This window comes from Anoplophora glabripennis, unplaced genomic scaffold (genome assembly GCF_000390285.2).
Source record: "Anoplophora glabripennis isolate ALB-LARVAE unplaced genomic scaffold, Agla_2.0 scaffold1066, whole genome shotgun sequence".
In the NCBI taxonomy this organism is placed as follows: Eukaryota; Metazoa; Arthropoda; class Insecta; order Coleoptera; family Cerambycidae; genus Anoplophora; species Anoplophora glabripennis.
The window spans coordinates 115381-127556 of NW_019417150.1; the positions used below are offsets into that span (position 1 = coordinate 115381).

The 12176-nt window shown below is 31.1% G+C and overlaps 1 protein-coding gene across 2 annotated transcripts in view; it reads right to left on the minus strand.

Moving 5' to 3' along the window:
- LOC108913508 (conserved oligomeric Golgi complex subunit 6) overlaps nt 1-11873 on the minus strand; it is a 52843-nt gene extending 40970 nt beyond the window's left edge. For both annotated transcript variants that reach the window (XM_018719062.1, XM_018719063.2), the window contains exons 1-5: nt 11732-11873; nt 9218-9492; nt 8904-9135; nt 6675-6799; nt 2834-3054 (exon numbers count right to left, since the gene is read on the minus strand). In XM_018719062.1, the coding sequence (XP_018574578.1) occupies nt 2834-3054; nt 6675-6799; nt 8904-9135; nt 9218-9492; nt 11732-11809 (931 nt within the window). In that variant the 5' untranslated portion in view covers nt 11810-11873. The remainder of the gene's footprint in view (nt 1-2833; nt 3055-6674; nt 6800-8903; nt 9136-9217; nt 9493-11731) is intronic.
- Between the last annotated feature and the right edge of the window lie 303 nt (nt 11874-12176).

Genomic DNA, 12176 nt, shown 5'->3' on the forward strand with positions numbered 1-12176 from the left:
TCACCTAACTTTATCGGTTTCTGAGTTATTTGCATTTAAAAGTTTCAATGTATTTTGTGGTGATTTTCTTTCAAGCGTCGATATTGCTATTTCTTTTCTAAGTAGGCTTGTGTCAAATTTTCATGTCAATAAATATTAGCGTATTTTGCATGCGTGTGATTTTATTATTCGTTCAAAATTGTTAGTTAGTGCTCAAAAAATGCCACGACATAATAATTTTTCAAACAGTGAGATGCGTGATATGATTTGTGTTTTTGCCCAGGCTAATTTTAATGGACATGCGGCGGCCCGAAGATATGAACACATGTACCCAAATAGATTGCAACCTAATTATAAACTATTTAGAAATCTTTACAACCGCTTAGGCGAATCTGGATCTTTTCGACCAAAAAGTAACCATGGTACTCCAAAATCGATCACAGTCGATGAAGAAGAGGAAATTTTAATTCGTGTTTCAGAAAACTCCGGTATGAGTACTCGTCGGTTAAGTGCGGCAACGGGGGTAAGCCAATCGTCCATTTGTAGAATTTTGAAAAAAGAAATGCTCCATCCATATCATTATACTCCGGTTCAGCAGTTATTGCCTCAAGATTTACCAGCTCGCCTACAATTTGCTCAGTTTGTACAAAATATGCAAATGGAAAACCCAGATTTCCTCAATAGGATTCTATTTACCGATGAGGCGACATTTACTAGACGGGGAGTTTTCAATTGGAAGAACAATCATTTGTGGGATTCCGAAAATCCGCATGCTGTAAAAGAAAAACATTTTCAGCATGAGTTTAAGGTGAATATTTGGTGTGGTTTAATTTCTGGTTTTTTCATAGGACCTTTTGAATTATCACCCAATCTAACTGGACCTCATTATTTAAACTTTCTTCAACATAATTTAAACGAGCTTCTAGATGATGTACCACTCGCTTTAAGAGAAAGTATGTGGTTTATGCACGACGGTGCGCCACCACATTTTGCCTTGCCGGTACGCCAGTATTTAAATGAACATTTTCCTCATCGGTGGATTGGCCGTGGGAGTGAATTTTGTTGGCCACCGAGAAGTCCAGACTTAAACCCTCTGGACTTCTCAGTATGGTCAAACTTGAAGGATGTGGTGTATCGGGAAGAAATTAATTCTGTTGAGGAGTTGCGGCAGAAAATACAAGTAGCCGCGAATGCATTTAAAAATAATAGGGACATTTTGTTTAATATTCAGAGACATTTAAGAGAGTGTATAGTAAAATGTATTGAGGTAGGTGGTGGACACATCCAGCATTTGATTTAAGGTTTGTTATTATTACTATTATCAATAATTGAGAATAAAAAATCACCACAAAATACATACATTGAAACTTTTAAATGCAAATAACTTAGAAACCGATGAAGTTAGGCGACCTAAACAAGAGTACATTTTTTATGTAGAATTGAACGTTCTTTTAGATTTTAACTGTTCTTAATCATAGCTGAACAGATAAAAAAAATATGTTTTGATTTACCTAAATAATATGGCGAAACTAGCGCCCTCTAGGAGCAACATCAAAATAAGCTTCAAATTCGTAATTCTCACACAAAAAACCCAATACTACCAATTTTCAGAGTCATGCTATTAAAACTTTCTCAATTATTGAGAAATTTCAGAATAAAATTTAAACCTTGGTCACCCTGTATTTCTTAGACCAGCGACATTCGTATAAGACATGATAAGCTCGAATATAATATTTTGATGTCTAGTATCTCCAACTTATTGTTGACCCATTCTTTCTGACTCACCCTGTATATCCACAGCCCCTCATCTGCCTATCTTCCCCCACTTCTCGACCGCGTACTCGCGTTCGGCCGTTTTTGAGCATGTTTCGAGAAATTGTCCACCTATTTCACATCATTTTATCGGAAAATTAGAATATACGTTTTGTAGTATTATACTTCTACTTTTAAAATCCGGCTGAAAAATTAAAATCGGACCACCTCCAACGCATCCAGAAATTTTGCAAAATTCAAATTGCAATTGTGCCAAAGATAATAGTCCAACAGCGCCTGCTTTGTACACACTTAAAGTACATATAATTTACTATTTTTGTGCACAGCTTAAAAAATGACAGAGTAATGAATTTAAAAAAAAAAAATGCCAAATTTTACGATTTTTCCGGATTTTCTTCATTTCCAATTATCCAATCAGATCGATCGACCTCTCATTTTATTCGTATTTCGTTTCTCTACAAATCTATTGATTGGTCTACTTGTAAAATTAAATTGAGTTAAGTATATGGTATGTACCTACAATTTCCGTTTGGTTGTGCAATTTAAATTTATTTTTAATTTTATATAAATTTTATAATTTAGGTATAATTCTATATTGAAAATGCATTGTGTTTGTTTGTTTAATACGCAGAAATAAGAGTTGAAGCAGCATTCCTCATCGCCTGCTTTTAACAGTTTACAATATGCATCGCCCAGTGCATGATTATAACGGTTCTTTGTTAATATTTGTTTAGTACTTGTAGAAAATGTTTCCTATGTATGATACAGTATGTATTTTATTGGAAACACCATTTTCCAGATGGAAAATCGAGGACAAAAAGGATTTTTTAAATTGCGAGAGACCTGTGCCTTATTCTCTCGATATGGAAAAAAGGGGAAGACAAAAGACAACGTGTATGTTCGAAAGTTTCGGAATGAATGGTAATCGGAGTATAAGTGGTTATACTCTAACTTCTTAATGAATTAATTTACAGATAGTTTTATTTGATATATACACACAATTTCCATGTATTCTACATGCACCTGCAGTTTCTTGGTTAATTTTTTCTACACCCTATCCACTGCTTATCATTTCACTTACCAATATTTTTACACAATTTTGTTAAAAGCAACAGATTTTCTTGTTCGACTGAAATTGCCTTATTTAACCAGACAAACATATCAGTCACATAAATTTGGATATCATGTGCTTTCATTTCAATAGGAGCTGGTTTGCCAGAAGGTCCACCTTTATTCAAGGCGTTTATAAATTCACTAACCAAAATACTTCGCCTGCATATGCAATATTCATCAATAACATATCTGCAAAATATTAAAGTTATTAATGATACTAGTTTGATATGAACACTATAATGAAACACGTGTAACGTTAAATCATGAGGCGTTAGCCGAGTGATTTAGTTACACAAGTTTCATTAACAAAGTTCATATCGAACGTGTATCATTCAAAATTTAATCTATGACGGTCCAAATAAATTTTATTTGTAGATTTGATTTATTTTAAAATATCAGAAACGTGATAAATTGAAATGCAAAATTATTAGGTGCTCTTATTTGACGATGTCATGGTAACCACAGTTATTGATTGTTTTAAATTTGACTCTGACAACTTTATTATTGACGTCCAATTTTGTGTCATACGTTCAGTTTTAGTGAAAAAGTATATTAATATAGGTGATACTGTCCCTTCGGATATCGAAGACATTGTGCAAAGTCTTGTCAATACCCTACTTCCCGAAAAATCAAGACAGATGTATGAGCAAAGTACGTCTATTTAATTGTGTTTCTAAAAAGAAAATCGGAAGGATTTTGGGCAAAAAAATCTGATTCAAACAAAAAAATATATCTCAATTTTTGCTGGAAGCCGACGATAGAACTATTTTATGATAAAAGTTGCATTGATAGTGGGGCTTGCAGGTGCTTGCAGGCATACTGAATTGACAAATTTGCACCTACAAAGTGTTAAAGATGAAGGGCAATGCATTCATATTATTATTCCGTTTACGAAAACAAAGATATCACCACATTTTTTTATCACAAATGGAAACATTGAAGAAATATATATGGTGGAAATAGTTCGAAGATATACATATAGTGATGAGGCCAAGCAATACAAATCACTCGATTTTTTGTGGGGTACAGAAATGGAAGCATCGAGCAGCCAGTTGGCATTAATACTTTTGGCAAAACGTGTAATATAGCATTGTTTCTGGGTCTTCCAAATCCTCAACAATATACTAGACATTGTTTTCGTAGATCATCTGCGTCGCTGCTTGCAGATTCATGAGTCGATTTATTAACTGTTAAGAGGCATGGTGGTTGGCGCTCTAACACAATGGCAGAAAGCTATATAGAAGATTTCAAAGAAAATAAGAAGAAAGTAGCCTCTAATATTTTGGGTAACGTTTCAGACATTGATGGCCCTTCAACAAGTTCAAATACTCGGGAAGTAAACTTACTTTCTTAAAATACAGCCCACTTATCATCTGCTGGAATTAATTTAATAAATTCTTCAGAAGTTGTAATTAATGTTTACAATAAATAAATGTTGAATTTTTTATAGTTAATAATAAGTAAAAGTGGTGATTAACTTTGTTTTTGTTTATTTTTTACTCTAAAATTTGCATGCCATTATGAATTCATAAAGGTACTGATTGTGACAGTGTTATTATGAAGGCCATAAATTGCCCATAATGGCATTCAAATGAGGATGCTAAATGTGTCATTATGACACCGTCACAGATTAAATTAATATAAAACATTAAAAATTATATTACGTGTTAATGATCTTCAATATTTTCGTAAAAGTAACCCAGTTGCGTGGGTTGTATTTCTCTAAATACAATTGTTATGTATCACAAAGTGATCTTGAAAATTGAGACCTCAATTGTAATATCAGAATTTTAGCTTATCTGTGTTCCAAACGCATTAAGAATAATTCCGTTGATATTACAGGACAAAATATGTATTGATTGTATACCGATTGCAAAAGTGCAAGTAACATAAACATGTTATTTAACTACAAATTACTGAACTTTAAGTGATTGTGCCAATAACTAACAAGCAGAGGAACTTTGAAATAGTTATACAGAATCATGATCCCATAATCTAAATTTTGGTTATGTCGATTTTATGATTATCCAAACGAATATTTTTCGCAATATGTATAGCTGTATGGAGTGATCAATATATCTTAGGTAATACATTTTTCTTGAGAGTAACTGAACATAATTACATTATGAAAACTGTTCTGAATCCAGTGACTGTTATTCGAATGCAGAAAAAAGTGGAGCTTTAGTAATTTTTCGAGAACCATATCCCTGTCTTAATGCTGCTGGAAATAAATGTTTCAACTGTTTTCGAGATATTAATAGTTGAAAATTGCTTTCCTGAAATTCTATGCCTTGATCTTGAAATACTTTTCTTCAAAATTAACTCATCTAAAGTTATTTTGCAAAATGGATGTTTATGTGACAATTGTTACAAACAGCATTTGTGTTCAGCTAATATAGAATCCCTTGTTAAAAATGTTACTTTGCAGAATGAATCAAATTTATCTGAACATTTACCAATTTTGTAAAAATGTTAATAAATTGTCACATAAAATTTGATTGTTCCTGCAAAATATACTTTTTTCATATAATTAGGACGAGAATTTCAGGAATATTTTAACTGATATCTCAACCGTTTCTGAAATACAGAAAATTGTACACTTTGTTTAATTAATGATTTAAAAAACAATCTATTTTCATTCTTCCATAGCAAAAGATATTTACTTAGAAATAACATATATTTCAAAAAGAACTTCACTTCTACTTTTGAGATGAAAAAGATTGTTTTTCGAAACGTTAACTCATTAGATGATGAGTGCAATTTAATTGTGCATATTTTTATTATTCTACTTTTTTTAGTTCAAATCTTTGATTTCATAAAAACTAATCTGATTATTTTGAAGCAATGGTTTATTTTCTTCACAGATGGCAAATCCGCAAAAAAAAATAAAAAATTATTCACTTCACAAAAAAAATTAGGAAGTTTTTTTTTCAAAATACATTTTTAACAGTAACAAATTATTGGTCTGAAAATGTTATTTTATTTTATTTTTTTTTTTGGGAACTATACTTGTTATTACTTTTTTTATTGTACTTTAAACAAAAAAGTTAACCACATAATTCTTAGGGAAAATTGAACATTAATTAGTTTTAGTTAGTTTCGAAAGATGGTAGTAGCTATATTATTTTATTAAATAAATGATAGAAGAATAGTGAATTAGTCAATATAGTTATTTCCGATTCAAAATGTTCGTTCGGAAGTGGAGCAAAGATTTTATTATTGTATGGAAGTGGAGGGAAACCAATTTCAATACTTAAACATTCTTTTGTTAATTGATATTTTGTCTTATTCTTCAAGTGATGATTTTATTGTCATATCCAAACCAAAATTTAAGAAGTCTTATGTCGTCGTAAGCAAAATTGAAAAAGCTTTAAAATGAGGTGTCACTCAACATAGGGTGTCATTTAAGGTTTAAGGGTATTTTACACCCCTGTCTAAGGGATAGCTTCCAAGACACCAAAACTTACACCATCACGTGCCCCTCTTCAAAAGAAAATCGACGTCTCGTTTTTTTGTTTTTTTTTTAATTCCAATATATTCCAGGTGGGAAGTTTTAATTGGAACACCCTGTATTTTAAATGAAGATATATATTTTTGTTTTGTGATATTCCTTATTGCAGATATTTTTTAGTCTTGTATTAATCATTTTATTTTTAAAATTAGTTCAGTTTCACACTATTTCTTTTACTGTATAAACTCATACAAGTAAATAGTTTTGGTGTAGTGCAATAATGTTGGGGGGGGGTCTTCCATAAAATATTTTAGAGGGTCCCAAGTGACTAAGTTCGCGCCCGCGGAGAAACTATTACCTAAATAATGGAAGTCTATCCTGCATCCTTAACATTGAATTTGCAATTAGTTCTGTTAGTTCCGGATTATCTACATATCTGCAGTGACTTTGTGTCCACCTATATACCTTTTCTAAAGCTTCTTCCTAAAACAAAAAAGTAAAAAATAATGAAAGAATATTTACAGATACATTTTTTTTGTGTCATTTAAAGTATTAAAATACTAGTTAATAAATAAAAAAATAAATACACTACTGGAAAAAATAAAAGGGAAAAAAATCGGACATTTTTTAGTGACTTTTGACAAACTGTATCTTAGTGAAAAATGGTCCTATCGAGATTAAAAAAAGAGATTTTGAAGCTTCAAGTAAAGAAACAAAAAGTGAATATAATACAATGGCGCATAACGACCTATTTTATTTGTAATAATATACAGTGATATTTTTTTTTGGCAAATAGAGATCAATGATACCCACACCTCCGCCACTGGTAAGTTTCTAAAGCAGGTAATTTTTTGTTTCATACCTATTGTCATATCGAGGGCTGAGAACCATAAGGTTCCAAGCGACAATTTGTACAAATTGTGTTTTTTCACAGAAACCTGTTCTCTGAAATATTCTACACAGACAGCTGTAAAAATTTAATTAATATGTCGGTAGATGGTGGTAAAATCAACAAAGAAATATAGTTTCAAGTACACATTACGCTTTCGTGTTCGAACCATATAGTTCTAAGTGTTAAAGTGTATTGTGTGTGTTAAAGTAACGTTGTTTATTCTTGATGTCCTCTGTTTCTGATAGCGAATCTTGGGAGGATTTTTGCAGCTCCGGCTCAGAATATCTTCCCGAAAATATTGCTTACAAATGGATGCCATTACAAGATCAAGAATATATGAAATGTCTAATTTCTGAATTTAAAAAGAAATAAATTTAATATTGTTTCATCTTTGTTTGTATTACTGTTGTGTTCTTGTGCAAATGTTTTCTAAAATTGTAAATTTAAAATGTCAAATAATGTTTTTCCATTTTTTCCTACCTAATTACTACCATATATTCATTTATTGTAACATCTTGTTCAAGTTATCGAAATAAAAGTTATTTAAAATATAATGGGTTTATTTCCACCAAAAATTAGGTAGGTAAATAAGACTACCAAAGAAGATCTTCTATCGAGTTTATTTTCATAGGAATTGATCATAATATTATAGTGTCATAAGGTTTCAAGTACAGTGTTTACAGTGCCACAAGGTTCCAAGTACAACTGCACTTTTACAAAAAAATCAATAAATTAAGCATTTATAGTTCAATTACAGCATCTTATTATGTGTTTCTAATTTTTTAGATTGTTACGCAAAAACTTATATCACATTCTACAATTCCCAATTCTGTTAGAACAGTTTTCTACAACATCACAGTTTAAACTTCATCTCCTGAATATTTTTATAAATGTCGCTTGGAACCTTATGGTTCTCAGCCCTCGATATGTACTAAATATGCATACCGAATTTGATTAAATTATCTTAAACGGTTTAGAAATTAAAAATTAAAAACTGACTTTTTTTAATTTTTGACATGCTGTAGCTGAACATTGTCTGTCCCACATTTATATAACAAAAAATCCTTATTTTTGGCCATAGAATATGCACCTGGATTTTTGACCTTTACTTAAGAAACACTCTGTATTAACATGTCTGCTAGCTGCGACGAGTACCGACTGAAAAAAATATATATTAAATATCTTTGGATACTTGTATGAAACATTTTTAATTGAAATGTTACTGGTAGAAATCAAGGAGGAATAGGCTCTAGTCCAGTTTGGCTTTAAGAAGGACAAAGATACACTGGAAAATGTCAGACTTGCCAAACTTAAAAATAATGAATTATACGGCAGAAAATAGTTATGCATATTTATTCCTCTTGATGACCAAAATGCCTTTAATACAGCAAGGTGGAATGGAGTCCTGGATATTTTAAAGAGAAGGGGGAATAGTGACTATATTGCAGAGATTATGAAAAACTATCTAGAAAACCGAATTATATGGGTCTAAACATGAAGTTATTGGGGGTACAGAGTTTGGTGTCTAGGCTGCAATTGTGGAATTTACTGTTACTCATGATACCAAATATCCAACACTGCACATAAATTCCCTTATTACGCATCCCTCTTTAATTTCATTAACAATTTGTTCTAAACAGGCCGCCCTGGGCAATTGCTCCTTACTCCTTTAGGAAAATACATCCCTGCACTTACTTGGTGTAAAATCATTTGCTCCATTGTATCCAAAGCCATTGTTTGAAGACCAGATCGCATAAGTATTCTCGAATTGTTATGTATCTCTTGAATTTTATCCAATGCAGAAAAAGTAGCATGTGTTAAAGAAAGGCTTTTTTTGTTTCCATACAAAATTAATAAATCATCAGATGAGAGTTGAAATTTGTTCAAAAAAGAAGATGAAATTTTTTGTTGTATAATCATTTTGTTCCTAAAATCAAACAAAATTATATTTTAATTTATACATTCATCTTTTTAAAGAATGTGAACGAAAACCAATTACTGATATTTACCTTCCACTCTGTAATGCACTCGTTTCTTGTAATAGCAACCTAGTCTGCTGTTTGGAGTTTTGTAATTTACAAGTTATTTCTTTGACACAATTACTCATTTCCGCAATCTGGTTATATATTGAGGTAAACGAGTCTTTCACTATCGAAAATGATGACAAGAGATTTACATTTATATCTAAACTTCTTTTTTCTATTTTACTTCGTAAATCTCTCCGAGCTTGTATCGTATTTTCTGGATAAAATGTCGACAGTTGTTTCAGTGCCTCCAAGGTTCCCTACAAAATAATAAAGTGATATTTTATGTATACCTCATAAACAAATTATTGCAATAATAAATAAATTCAATATTTGAAAGGGGCTAAGAGAAATTTTTTAAAATCTCCAATGTATTTTATGTGCATAACATTCAATATTACTAGGTTTATTGATTAACTTATGTTGTTCCCTATTTATATACAGGGTGAGTCAGTTTTTTGTAGACAAACTTTAACAGGAGATAGAACACATGTTTTTAAAAAGAAAAGTTCCTATAAACATATGTCGTAGAAGACTTCATTTCCGAGATACAGGGTGTTGAATATAATTTTTTTTTCTCGAATTTTCATTATAACTTATAAATGAATTCTTAGATTTTTTTCATGTTTGGGGGATAATGCCTATTGATTAAGGGGCATAAAACAAGCAGTAAGAATGTTCAAAAACTTGCACAGTGGCGGAGTGGAGGGGGTGCTCAACCCCTTTCTTAAACAGAACATCTACGCCAATGAATATTCTTTTAAAAAACTGTTATTTTCATTATCTACATACAGTTTAACAAAAATAATGTCCCTTCTTCTGTTTCGAAATTCCTGTGCGTTTCCGAGTTATTTTGATTTTTAGTGTTTGATGTGGTACTAAATTAATTTATTTATTATCAATTATCGGCTAAATATTTAATTGTATTAACGAAACCTACCTAAATATGGTTTATTAAGGATTCTAAAAAGCCGAAATCTCATATTCTTTATCTCTTTCCAATGTAGTTAAAATAAATATTTGTTATATCAAGCCATACTCAAATACAAGACTTTTATAAATTGAAATCTGTTTAGTAGGTACACTAATTTTAACAATCCTTATTTATTATGTGCTGCGTACTAATGTACTGCAACTAAATTACAAAAAAAAACATTGATGTTAATGTTTATGGAGAAATTTTTTGAATTTAGAACAATATTTAAGTAACAACTTCTTAAAACTTTTTGACAACTGCACAATAATGTATTGTATGTATGTAATGTAACAGATTTCAACTTATAAAAGTCTTGTATTTGAGTATAGCTTGATATAACAAATATTTATTTTGACTACATTGGAAAGAGATAAAGAATATGAGATTTCGGCTTTTAGAATCCTTAAAAAACCATATTTAGGTAGGTTTCGTTAATAGAATTAAATATTTAACAGATAATTGATAATAAATAAATTATTTAATTTAGTACCACATCAAACTCTAAAAATCAAAATAACTCTTAAACGCACAGGAATTTCGAAACGGAAGAAGGGACATTATTTTTGTTAAACTGTATGTAGATAATGAAAATAACAGTTTTTTTAAAAAATAGTCATTGGCGTAGAAGTTCTGTTTAAGAAAGGGGTTGAGCACCCCCTCCACTCCGCCACTGTGCAAGTTTTTGAACATTTTTATCGCTTGTTTTATGCCCCTTAATTAATAGGCATTATCTCCCAAACATGAAAAAATCTAAGCATTCGTTTATAAATTATAATGAAAATTCGAGAAAAAAAAAATATATTCAACACCCTGTATCTCGGAAACGAAGCCTTCTACGACATATGTTTATAGGAACTTTTCTTTTTAAAAACATGTGTTCTATCTCCTGTTAAAGTTTGTCTACAAAAAACTGACTCACCCTGTAGATATAGCCCCCTATTTAGATTTAATTTAGCTCTATAATTAGAATTGCTTCCATTAGGATAATTTTTCAAAATACAAATCTCAATATTTGAGCTCAATTAAGACTTCAGCTTTTATGCGAGTTTTCCACTAAACAAACAGTAGTTTATGTTGTGTTTGTGTTTTTTATAGAACCTGAAAAACAAAAACAAAACAGAAACAAACCCAAAACTCTTATTTCCATCAAGCGGGCTACATTTTGTTCGAGTTTTGCTTTTGTTGAGAAAAGGAAGGCACCAAAAAAAAACTACAAATATAAAGGTGTTCCTTAAAAAAACCTGTTTGGTTTATATCTCCATCACGATACTCTAGCGTTTTAAATAAAATTTTTAATTTGGCATCTCCCCAAAGTAAAAAAATTGTGGTTTATATTTCCTTTATGATAGTCTAGTTTTTAATAAAATATTCATCAATTTGGTTTGGTTCCAAAGTGAAAAAAAGTTACTTTTGATATCACCTAAGTCATTGGAAAATCTACTTTAGCATAGTAAGAAAAAACAATGTATCTGTTACAGTGCACTAATTTTTCTACTATAAATTAAAAGATAGAAATTAATTACTTGATCATCCTGAAATACAGTTTCTAATACTTTATTTAGCCGTTTAGAAAGAATATGTTCATTTTCTTTTAAAATCATATTTAAAATGTAAACCGTAAACCCTAAAAATAACACACACAATATAATTTACTTCACTGTCACATCAGACCATAGAAAATATACGTTAGTACTATATTTTCTATGCATCAGACTATGCATCAGACTTCAGTTCAGATCAGTGTCAGGACTGTCAGGAGAGATGTCAGAGTATCATCTGAGCTAGTGGTGGGCAAGATCCGCGGTTAAACACAGACGCGCCATTATTCCATGGCTAGAAATTGGCCTCAATGATTTGGGATCGAGGGGGATTATCCCTCTTTATCATGCCTCATCTCGTGTACGCCTGGACAGCCTTCGTAGGTGGGCCCCATCCGTCGTCTACCCCGACCGCAAATGCGGCCGGTGT